We start from the raw sequence: 12,242 nt of genomic DNA, 5'->3' as shown, positions 1-12,242 counted from the left end.
CCGGGTGGCTGGGGTCCATGGCAATGGATCTTGCCCTCTTCTTCTTCCTGCATATACAGAGTCCAGGTCAGGAAGGGGGCAGACCACGATGCCTTGTGCAGTTTTTACCACCCGTGCCAGTTGTTTCCTCTCCTGTGCCGTGCATAGGGGTGGGAATCAAGAATTGGTTCCGACTTGGAACCGGTTCCAATTGATTGATTCCATTGGAATTGTACACTTCCAATGTTATCGATTCTTCCTAACGATCCCTGCACGGCGGCACATCGCCTCGTCACGTTGTGTCGAGTTATGTCACATGAGTTACTTCAGGGACACTGCGACGCACATCTGCTTCAGCCAGGAGGAAGCATGGAGTGGAGGAAGAGGTCTAAAGCATGGCTCCATTTCGGCAAAAGAGACGAGAAGACTGCCGTGTGTAATCAGTGCAAAACTGTAATCTCATGTAAAGGTGCAAACACCTCAAACATGCTAAAACATCTGTCGACCTGCCATGGAATTAAATTCCAGGAGTGTCGAGTGTTCGACAGTCTCCGAGCTAGTTCTGCTAACGTTGCTGCTGCTGCAGCTGCAAGCTCCACTGTGATCTCCGTCGACGACGGTAACATCCACGTTAAATATATCCCGCATTTGGCACACTGTCACCCTGCAAGCAGCATGCAGTTTTTGATTATTTAAGCCGAGCTACGTATATACGTACAGTTATATTTTCCTTTTTCATGCATTTTAGATAATGATGATGGCGATGAGACAGTCACAGATAGCCCTCAGACAGCAGCCCCCTCAACCTCGGCTTCAATTACCCCCTTCACGCTTACTGCACAGGGAGCTAAGTGGAATGAGGAGAGGATGAACGAGTGTCACAGAGCAGTGACCAAGTTCGTGGTGAAAGGGTTACACCCTTTCTCTACTGTAGAGCAACCCAATTTTCGGTAGGTGGTAAAGATGTTTATAAGTAACGTCACAGCACGTATTTTTCTGGTGGTTAATATTGTTACATGTTGATTCTGCCCTAACCACTGTAGTGTTTCATTTACAAAATAATTTTCAGTGAGATGACAAGGGCATTAAATCCCCGATATCAACCCCCATCAAGAGAGGCTCTAACAAACCACCTGATCCCTGCCTGGTATCAGGTGGAAAGAGATAACTTGCTCTCAGATCTGAAGGATGTGAAAAAGGCAGCCATCACAACAGATGGATGGACAAGCCTTGCCCAGGACCATTATATCAAATACAAAGCAGGGCAAGAACGTAGGTAAAGTCTTGAGGACTAAGGCAGTCTATGAAGCTCAGACAGGTGAGGTTGTGGCTGAGGAGGTCGAGGCAATAATAAAGGAATTTGGCATTTGGGAGAAAGTCGTGGCAGCAACAGTGGACAATGCTACAAACATGGATGTGGCAATGAAGAAGCTGCATTTTGTGAAGAATGGCTGCTTCGCACATACTTTAAACCTCGCAGCCCAGAAGATCCATCAATGCAGCACTGTTGCCAAATGGGCAGCAAGGGCACGTGCTGTGGTCAAGTGGATGAGGAAATCGCACATGGCCAAAGTCATCCTCTCTGAGAAGCAGCAAGTAAGTATCCATGCATTACTGTTTTCACTTGATTCTAAAAAGCAGTTACATATAGTAATATGAAAGAAATCAAATAATGATGGTTTATGATTCATTGTTGTGATGTGCTTGCTTACTGATGTGCATCTGATTTTGTTTTTCAGACCTGCCCCAGCACTCACTGATTATTGATGTAAAAAAACGGTGGAATTCTCTTTATCTGATGATAGAGAGATTTTGTGAGCAGTTGCCTGCCATTCAGGCTGCAGTGATGGACCCAAGGATAAAGAAGCAGGTTGAGAAGGAAAAGTAAGGGATATATTTTGCATTTTTTAAAAAAGGGCTTATCGGATTATAAGAATGCAAGAAGACTTGTGTGTTAATTGCTAATTGTTTGCTATTTTAGACTGATGGAGAAATTACAGTCAGACGACTTCAAGAAGGCAGAGGAGTTTGTCCAGCTGATGCATGTGCTTTACACATCGACTCTCTGTGTTTCGAGTGAGAAAAGTCCAACCAGTGGTCAAATTCTACCAATTTTGAAGAAGTTGGAGTGTCACTATTCCATCAAGACAGGGGACTCTGCATTTGCAAGAAACATAAAGGAGAAGATCTGGACTGATCTGTCCACTCGTTACCAGGTAGCCTACCATGACTGATATTAATTCATACTTCATCAACATCAGATTTCAGACACTTGCAAAAGTGGTCACATTTTTTGAACATGAATGTTTCTTTGTTTCCAAAATTAAGGATAAAGAGATCCAGAATTTCCTGGAGGAGGCGACGGTGATGGACCCAAGGTTCAAGCTGAAAATGGACAACAATGATGCAATCTGGGACAGGCTGAGGAGTGCAGCAGTAGCAGAGTTGCTCACAGAAGCAGAAGAGGTATTTGAATCACAGTCTGTGCCACATTTCCATTGTGATGCCTCATGCCTATATACTCTGCTTCCATGGATGGGACTCACACAATATGTTTCTACTCAAGCTACCAGTGCCAGAAGACACGCAAAGCTGTGAGGGCGTGGATGAAGAGGAAGGCGAAGAGGAAGGCTATGTAAGCACAGTTCATTATAATGATCATGTGGTATATATTAATAAGCTTTTATCAATTCAAACTACATACTTAAAACTTACATTTATGATCCTTTTAATTTCAGACTGTACCTGTAAAGCACCCTAAGACAGCCTTAGAGGAGCTGTTTGCAGAGGAGGAGCAAGACATGCAGCAGGTAGCCCCTCAAGAGACCCAGAACATTGATGAGCGTCTGGACTTAGAAATACGAATGTACAGAAGCCTGCCTGCCATTCCCATCTCATCTGACCCTGTCCTGTGGTGGTGGCAGAAGAGGGACACTTTTCCACTTCCACATGATTTTGCACAAGCATATTTGTGTGCTCAGGCATCCTCCACTCCATCAGAGAGGGTTCTCCACAGCAGGAGATATCATTAGTGTGGAGCGCTCAAGAATCCTCCCTGAAAGAGCAGATATGCTCATATTCTTGCATAAGAATTGTTGATGTTCATTCTGTGTACTCTCTGACAAGTTTACAGGTACAGTATTTTCAAAATGTTATCTAGGCATACATGCCTATTTTTCTAAAGAGAGGACTTGTCACTGTTTTATATCATTTCCAAGAAAAGGAGTGTTTAATTATTGACTGACATTTGGTTTAAGCTTATAAGTTAAAGCAACAATATTTGCATATTTCTTTTGACTGTTACTACAGTCAGACACTGTTATCTCACTGTTTAAATTAAATATGTTCATGTTGTCTTGTGCAGACATTTTGGAAAAAAATAAAATGGTTGCTTTTGGTGCTGAAGACTGTGTAGAAGTACTTTTTCTCCCTTCAAAAAACTACTCAGGAATCATTAGGAGAATTGATAAGGAATTGGATTGATAAGCAGAATCAACAATGGCATTGATATTGATAAAATCTTATCAATTCCCACCCCTAGCTGTGCAGCTGCCATACCACACTGTCACACTGAGGCAGAGTATACTCTCGATCGTGGCCCTGTAAAAGTTCACGAGCAGCCGAGAGGAAAGTCCAGCCCGTTTCAGTTTCCTGAGGAAGAAAAGCCTTTGTTGTGCCTTCCTCACCAGGTGGGAGGTGTTCATAGACCAGGAGAGGTCAGATGTGATGTGGAGGCCCAGGAACTTGATGTTGTCCACAGGCTCCACCACTTCTCCGTCCATGAGGAGACGGGCTTGATCCGTCTTCCTGGACCTCCTAAAGTCCACAATGACCTCCTTGGTCGTCCCTGTGTTCAGAACCAGGTTGTTGGCTGAACACCACTGGGTGAGCTGGTAAATCTCCTCTCTGTAGTGGGTCTCGTTGTTGTCTGAGATGAGACCCACTACTGTAGTGTCGTCCGCGAACTTCACGACTGTGTTCGTGGGGTGGATGGCAGCACAGTCATGTGTGAACAGGGTGAAGAGGGCTGGGCTGAGCACACAACCCTGTGGCGTGCCCGTGCTGAGGACCAGAGGGGATGATGTTGCGTTCCCTATTCTCACCACCTGAGGCCGTTGGTGAGAGTCTCTAATCCAGTGGCACAGTGACGCAGGGAGACCCACCGCGTGTAGCTTCAGCGCCAGCTTGTCTGGGATGACGGTGTTAAAAGCTGAGCTGAAGTCAGCAAATAGCATCCTGACATAGGTGTTGGGCTGCTGCAGATGGGTCAGGGCTGTGTGCAGGGTGATGTAGACAGCATCCTCTGTAGACCAATTCCCTCTGTAGGCAAACTGAAAGCTGTCTAGGTCCGAGGGGATGAAGTCTCTGATGTACCTGAGAAGAATCCGTTCAAAGCACTTCATGATTACCGGGGTTAGAGCAACAGGCCGGTAATCATTCAGGCAGGTGACAAACATCTTCTTAGGCACCAGTATGATGGTGGAGGACTTGAGGCACTCAGGAACCATGGACAGCTGCAGGGACAGATTGAAAATGTCCAGGAAAACTCCTGCTAGCTGGTCAGCGCATGTTCTCAGAGTCTGGCCTGACACCTTATCCGGTCTTGTAGCTTTGCGGGTGTTGATCCTCCTCAGAGTGGATGTCACCTGGTGCTGTTGTAGGACGAGGGGCTGGTGCTGCTCCTCCAGCTGGGGTAGATGTGTAGCTTCTCTGCTGCCTCACGTGTCAAAGCGAGCAAAGAAGCTGTTTAAGGTGTCAGGCAGAGTGGAGTCGTGGCTGGCGAGCTGAGTGCTGGACTTGTAGTCTGTCATGGTTCTGATGCCTCTCCACATGTTCCGGGGGTTGTTGTTATTGAAGTGGTCTTCACTTTTCTGTTTATACCGGAGCTTGGCCTGCTTAATTCCTTTCTTCAGCTCTGCTCGAGCCCTGCTATGAGCCAGCCTATCTCCAGATCTGTAGGCGGTGTCCCGGGCTTTCAGCAGGGACCGTACTGTGCTGTCCAGCCATGGTTTCTGGTTGGGAAACACTGAGATGGTCTTAACAGGGAGGACAGCATCAGTGCAGAACTGAACGTAGGACAATACAGATGATGTATACTCCTCCAGGTCTGCCCCTTCACTGAACACACTCCAGTCTGTGTGCTCAAAGCAGTCCTGAAGTGCAGAGGAGGCCTCCACAGTCCATACCTGTACTGTCTTGGTGGTTGGCTTTGTTCTGCAGGCCAGAGGCTTGTATGCAGGAATCAGTTCCACTGAGATGTGGTCTGACATGCCCAGGTGTGGAGCTGCTGCAGCCTTGTAAGCAGCAGGGATGTTACAGTAGAACTGATCCAAAATGTTATTGTCTCTGGTAGGAAAGTCTATATACTTGTGAAATTTGGGAAACACTGCCTTCAGTTCGACATGATTAAAATCTCCCGCCACAATCACAGCCGCCTCCGGGTTGTCGTTCATCTGCCCGCTGATTAGGCAGTACAGCTCCTCTAATGCTAGCTTAGCATTAGCCCGCGGTGGGATGTAGGCGGCCACAATAACAATGGACGAGAGTTCTCTAACCAGCTTGAACGGTTGGCATTTCACCACCAGGTATTCCAAATCAGGAGAGCAGAATGTGCCGACGGTGTGTGTAGCTGTACACCAGGCATTGTGTACGTATAGCGCCAAACCCCCGCCTCTACTCTTACCCAAAGCTGCAGACCTGTCCGCCCGATACAGAGAGCGCCCTGCTAGCTCCACTGCTGTGCCCGGGATGTTATTGTCCAGCCGGGTCTCTGTGACAACGGTCACACAGCTGTCCATCCGGCAAGAGACAATCCTTAGACGGACCTCGTCGATTTTGTTGGCGAGAGACCTGGCGTTAGTGAGGAAGAGACTGGGGAGCGCCGGTCTGTGAGGGTTAGCTTGTAGCCTAGCACGCAAGCCGGCTCTCTTGCCCCTCTTTTGTTTACGGTGCCTCCTCCGTCTCCTAGGCAGCAGTGGGGGGATGGTGGTGGGCTCTGGAGTCCGTAACAGCTCCGATGGAATAAAGTTCAGTTTAGGGGGTGTGTGGAGTCCGAACTGTACCCCAAAGTTCCACAGTTTGGACCTGCTGTACTGTGTGAGAGCTTCCAGAAGAGTGGTGAACATAGAAATGAGTAAAAACAAACAAACAAAAACATAAACACGGGAGCCATGAGCCGCTGCGTCTGCACGCGCCGCCATCTTAGCAGGATCCTCCTCTGACACACAGCCAACAATGGCACTGTCATCAGAGAATTTCTGCAAATGACAGAGGGTGGAGTTGCACATGAAGTCCGAGGTGCAGAGGGCGAAAAGGAACGGTGACAGCACCGTTCCCTGGGGGGCCCCTGTGCTACTGACTACCACATCTGACACACAGCTATGTAGCCTCACGTACTGCGGTCGGTCAGTGAGGTAGTCGATGGTCCATGCAGCCAGCTGCTGGTCCACACCAGCCGCTTCCATTTTCCCCCGCAGCACTGACGGCTGGATGGTGTTGAAAGCACTGGAGAAGTCAAAAAACATGACTCTAACAGTGCTCCCGGGGGACTTCAGGTGAGACAGGGCCCGGTGTAGCAGATAGGTGACGGCGTCATTCACCCCGATGCCAGGTCGATATGAGAACTGCAGTGGGTCCAGCGCAGAGTTCACCTGGGCACGGAGATGGCCGAGGATGATCCTCTCCATGGTCTTCATGAGGTGGGAGGTCAGGGCGACAGGTCTGTAGTGGCTTGGTTTCCCGGGATGGGCTGTTTTTGGAACCGGCACCACGCAAGAGATCTTCCACAGGACTGGGACTCTCTCCAGACTGAGGCTCAGGTTGAACATGTACAGAACCACCTGACTGAGCTGGTCTGTACACTCCCTGAGCACCCTGGAGCTGATGGCGTCTGGGTCTGTGGCTTTCCTGGCCTTTGTCTTCCTGAGCTCCAACCTCACCTGGTCCATAGTGATCGAGAGGGGGGTGACTGTGGGGGGTAGTCCAGAGCTGTAGGTGGTGGTGGTGGGGGGACCTTGATGACAATGGGGGTTGGTGCAGAGTGGTCTGAGGGGAGCTGAGGTGTTAAGGACTGCAGCTGAGGGGAAACAACTGGCCTGGAGAGGTTTGAAGAAGTGGGGCCCCAGTGAGAGGGGGCTGGAGTGGGGGCAGAGTCAAATCTGTTAAAAAACAAGTTTAACTCATTTGCCTAGGCCTGATCTCCAGTAGTGGCTTGTCCATCCCCACTTTTGCCATGGCCCGAGATATGTCTCAGACCTCTCCACACATCTCGGACATTGTTCTTCTCCAGGCGCTGCTCCAGTTTCCCTCTGTAGTTTTTCTTACACCTCCTGATGTTATACTTCAGCTCCCACTGTACTCTCCGAAGCTCCTCCTTGTCCCCTGAGATGAAGGCCCTCTTCTTCTCATTTAGCAGAGCCTTCAGTTCAGGGGTCACCCAGGGCTTGTTGTTGGGAAAACACCAACACTCTCTTGGATGGCACAGTGTTTTCCACACAGAAGTTGATATAGTCCTTGATGCAGTGAGTCAGACTGTCAATGTCCTCCCCATGAGAGCTGCACAGTATGTCCCAGTCAGTGGTGTTAAAAGGGTTAGGTGAGGGTTAGAGGGGGGAGGGGGGTGGAGGTGTATGTGTCCCTGACATTAGCATACAGAAGGTCCAGAGTTTTATTGTCCCTTGTGTGGCAGTTTACATGCTGTGTGAAGTTGGGGAGAGTGGCAGAGAGAGAGGCGTTATTGAAGTCCCCAGAGATGAGAAAGAGGGCCTGTTGGTGTCTCGTCTGTAGCGTAGACAATGTGCTGTTTATGCGCTCACAGGCAGCAGTGAAAAAGTGCAGTTTAAAAAAATAAAAACTTTACCAAAGTTTCATTGAAAAAAAGGAAAAGAAAAATTAAAGATGCTTTTTTTCAATGCAGCAGTTTAAATCCCTGTGCTGCCCATATTATCAGGACTACACTAGTACAGCACAGTCAAGTGTGTGTATGAGAGAGAGAGAGAGAGAGAGAGAGAGAGAGAGAGAGAGAGAGAGAGAGAGGCAGCAGCTTGCGTACCGGTTACACACTGGTATGTGTGTGTGTTGGTCAGTGTCCCAAGTGTCATTTATATGGTTGGTTTACATTGGTTTACAGGTGCCAATGTGAAACTGCAGCAAGACAATCTGTATGGGAAATGCTGATATTTCAGCTAAACTGCACGGTTCTTTAAAGCTGCAGTTGCAGTTTCAATCTGAAACTAGTGAGCTAACTGGCTAAATGCCATACATCTTGTTGGCGTGTTTTATTCGTCCTTCACATTACCATCAAAGTGAATTTGAGAGAGAGCAGTCGTCCAGTTATCATAGCATCTGTGTTTCGATCCCTGGCCTTGTGTGTGAGTGTGTGTGAATGAGCCGGTGGCCTAGCCACCATCGTGTGAGTGCAATGGGTAAATGCAGACTTGTGCTGTACAACAGCTTTGAGTGGTCGTCAGACTACAAAAGCGCTATATAAATACAGTCCATTTACCATACAGTCCATCAAAATGAATCTGGACATATGCCTTAAATTGACACCACCAAATCACTAGCCCTCTGGTGCATAGCAGTCACTGCGGTGGACAGCTACTAAAAAGTAACTTTCTCTTTAATGCATTGGTTTCTATGGTGGAACTGCATATCAGCCTCTAGAGTGCTCTCTGCTACCATACTCCATTGAGGTCAATTCAGTGGTCAGTCGGTGTAACTGCCAGTAAATTCAAGTAAATTCTCTCTGAATCCAAGATGGCCAACAAAGGGCCACCCCTGCCGACCACTGCTAGCATATCCTGTCAATCCTTCTATGCTGGAAGAGCATAGATGATATATGATGATATACAGTAACATCTAAGGAAGGATATCATCTGTTTGGAATATGATAATTTTTATGTCCAATATGTAGAAAATTCTGATTAACCATGTGTCCAATGAAGTGGACATCATGCATCACCCAGTATATTTTTTAACACAAGTCATATAAGTGCTTCACTGTTTCTTATGACTGTTTTGGTTATAAGTCAGTGCTGTTATATTTATAAGCTATTCATTTAAAATATATATTTTTGTGCAGATTAGCTGTAGTTTGTGTTACTATAATAATTATTTTAGCATATTTTGCAGACTTCAAATGCAGCAAAGAATAAGGCAGCCCACAGAATAGTCCAGGAAATTCCTTCCAGCTCCAGTGATGATGAGGACAGTGATGATGAGTGTAGTGACAACAGTGATGATGAGTGGCTGCCAGAGAAGAACAGAGACATAGGAGCTGAGGATTATGGAGATACAGACAGGCAGGATGCAGAAAGGGAGGATGATGAGGGGCAGGATGCAGAGGAAGGTCAGCATGATCAGGGAGCTGTGGAAGATGGGCACATGGCACCTGACCATACTCAAGCCCACAAAAATATCTGGAAAGTCTAAGACAATGACTTTGATGGAGACTTGCCTCCTTTTCTAGAACAGTGTAAATTGAATGTGGAGGGAAGAGATCCCATAGATTTCTTCAGACATCTGTTTCCAGCAGATCTCATTGATGATATAGTGCGCAACACCAACTTGTATGCTCTCCAGAAAGGGAAAGAAAATCTGTCAGTGACAGGGGAAGAAATTCACATTTTTTTCAACCTGATCATGGGGTATATTCGGTATCCTAGGGCACGAATGTACTGGTCTGGTGGGGATGGCCTTCATCTTGGAATAATTGCAAATGCCATGTCTGTAAACAGATATGAGCAAATCCTGAGATACCTGCACTTTGTGGATAACTTGACTTACCAGCCAGCGAACACAGATAGGCTCTTCAAAATAAGAACATTGCTAAGTGCACTTCAGGAGACATTCAAGGCAGCAGCAGACCCCGAGGAATTTCAGTCAGTTGATGAGCAGATCGTTCCTTTCAAAGGCCTACTGTCCACCAAACAATACATACCAAAAAAGCCCAAACCCTGGGGAGTGAAAGTGTGGGTGAGGGCAGGAACCTCAGGCTATATGAATAGATTCAAAGTGTACCAAGGCTCTGCAAGTAGTGGTCGCATCAGTGGATTGGGAATGGCTGGAGATGTGGTGATGCGTCTTTGTGATGACATAAAACACAAAAATCACAAGGTGTTTTTGATAACTTCTTCTGCAGCAGTCCACTCATCGAGGCCTTGAAAGACCAAGGCATCTATGGCACAGGTACATGCAGAGCAAACAGGCTGAAGGGAGCAAATCAGAAACTCAAGAGTGAAAAATAACTGAAAGAAATGGGCAAAGGAGCTTGCTCTGCTGTCAGCAATAATGCAAACATCACTGTCACACGTTGGCTCGACAGTTCAGTCATCCACATGGTCTCGTCCTGTGCTGGCCAGTCCCCTGAAGATGTTGCCAACAGATGGGTCAAGAAGGAAAAAACGATGATGATGGTCCAAAAACCCTTCTCTGTGGCCCTTTACAATCAACACATGGGTGGGGTTGATCTTGTTGACCAATGTCTGGCAATGTACCCCCACAGACGTCGAAACAAGAGGTGGTACATCTGAGTGTTTTTTCATTTTTTGGATGTGACCATTGTAAATGCTTGGTGCCTCTACCTGATGTCTGGTTTGGAAAAGAAGACTCCTCCTCTTCAAAGCTTCTGTGGCTCATGCACTGATAAATAGTGGCACCCTCCAGCAAAGCAAAAGAGGAAGACCCAGTGGGACCCCACAACCCATGAAGCGGAGAGCAGTCACCAAAGTAGCCTGTGAGGTCAGGTTTGGCACAGGATATCACTGGCCCCAACTAACCGAGGTGAAAAATGCAAACAGATGCCATGATGCTGAATGCAAACGGAAGACCAAATACATCTGCATGCAATGCTGTGTACCACTGTGCCCTGGATGCTTTGCAAACTTTCATACAGCCTAGGTGTGATGAACATAGAAGTGTTCGGAGATGCAGAGACTAAAATGTTAGTTTGTGTTCTCTTCCAACATGCTAATATAAGGGCTTGGTAATACTGTCCTGCATTCTTATAGAACTGTGGAGACTCACAATAATGTTTCTCCTGTTGGAGATGGTTTGACACATTCAGGCGTAAGATTCACGGCTATGAGTGTCATTGGTTTTCTTATTCAGGCCTAAACACTGCGCCTATACAGTGTTGAAATTCCCCAAAATTGTTGAAATGTTTTTCAAAGCATAAAAAGAAACAAGTGTTTGTATATTTACAATAGAACACAAGTTAATTCATTTTTACAGTAAGTTCACAATGTTTTATGTTGAGTGCTCAGGCGCATGTAGTCCACTGGATTGGACATGTCTGTAACTTTATGAAAAAAATCATATTTTTGGAGAAAAAAAAAGTTTTTTTCATGTCCTGAGAAGAATAAAAACACTTCAGAAAAAAAACTTGACCAAGGCTTTTTAATAATTCATGCATCAGAGGGCTAGACCAGAAGTAGTTGTGTAGTAGTGAAGTTTTCTTTGACTAAGATAAGACAAAAATTCCCAGACATGCAGAACCTGACAGTGAAATAACAAACCGCTACTGCCCAGCATTCTGCTTGCTAATGTTCAGTCTCTGGACAACAAGCTAGATGAGTTGTGTGCACAGGACATTAGGAACTGCTGTTTGTCCCTTGTACCTCGCCAGAGAGTTCAGCTGAGTCCTCCTAACAGCTGTTTACATCCCCCCACAGGTTGATATATCTTTAGCCCTGGACGAGCTATATAGGATTGGAAATGGACTGGAGAAGTGAAACCCAAAGGTTGCATTCATTGTTTTGGGCATCTTCAACAGAGCCAATATAAGAAAGTTCTCCCATTTTACTACCAGTAAATCACTTTTCCTGCCAGAGTAGAGCAGATCCTGGATTACTGCTACACCACATTCAGAGATTGCTACAAACCCCATTTAGAAAAGCAAAGCACCCTGGGCACACACGTATATATATACATATATGTATATATATATGTGTATATACATGTGTATACATATGTATATACATACGTATATACGTATATACATGTATACATATATATATATACACACACACATATGTCGCTCTGGAGAGTGATCCTGCCGAGCAGCCGACTCTCCCAAAATGTCACGTCTCCTTTTTAATCGCACTTTATCCTGGGAATACCAGTTGCTGTATTTTGTGTCACTTAAAAGTGTTTCTGGAACAAAACTGTAATTCTGCTCCCGTTATTTCCACTTCCATCCATGCTGAATGGAAATAACCTTTTAGAGAAGGAGAAGCTAAAGGGGTGTTAATGATTTTGAAGTG

General features: G+C 46.3%; 2 protein-coding genes across 4 annotated transcripts in view; one reads left to right on the top strand and one right to left on the bottom strand.

Annotated features, from left to right (window-relative positions):
* Window positions 1-12,242, bottom strand: part of cog5 (component of oligomeric golgi complex 5) — a 157,756-nt gene that overhangs the window by 42,373 nt on the left and 103,141 nt on the right. The window lies entirely within an intron of this gene.
* On the top strand, window positions 699-3,364 carry LOC143315088 (uncharacterized). The gene is made up of 5 exons (XM_076722542.1): window positions 699-1,863; window positions 1,961-2,195; window positions 2,308-2,445; window positions 2,546-2,614; window positions 2,718-3,364. Exons 1-5 carry the CDS (start codon window positions 1,778-1,780, stop codon window positions 3,009-3,011), a joined length of 822 nt encoding a protein of 273 aa, XP_076578657.1. The 5' UTR covers window positions 699-1,777; the 3' UTR covers window positions 3,012-3,364.

The sequence above is a fragment of the Chaetodon auriga genome, chromosome 22, assembly GCF_051107435.1.
Source record: "Chaetodon auriga isolate fChaAug3 chromosome 22, fChaAug3.hap1, whole genome shotgun sequence".
In the NCBI taxonomy this organism is placed as follows: Eukaryota; Metazoa; Chordata; class Actinopteri; order Chaetodontiformes; family Chaetodontidae; genus Chaetodon; species Chaetodon auriga.
This window is presented reverse-complemented; position numbering and strand designations above follow the sequence as displayed.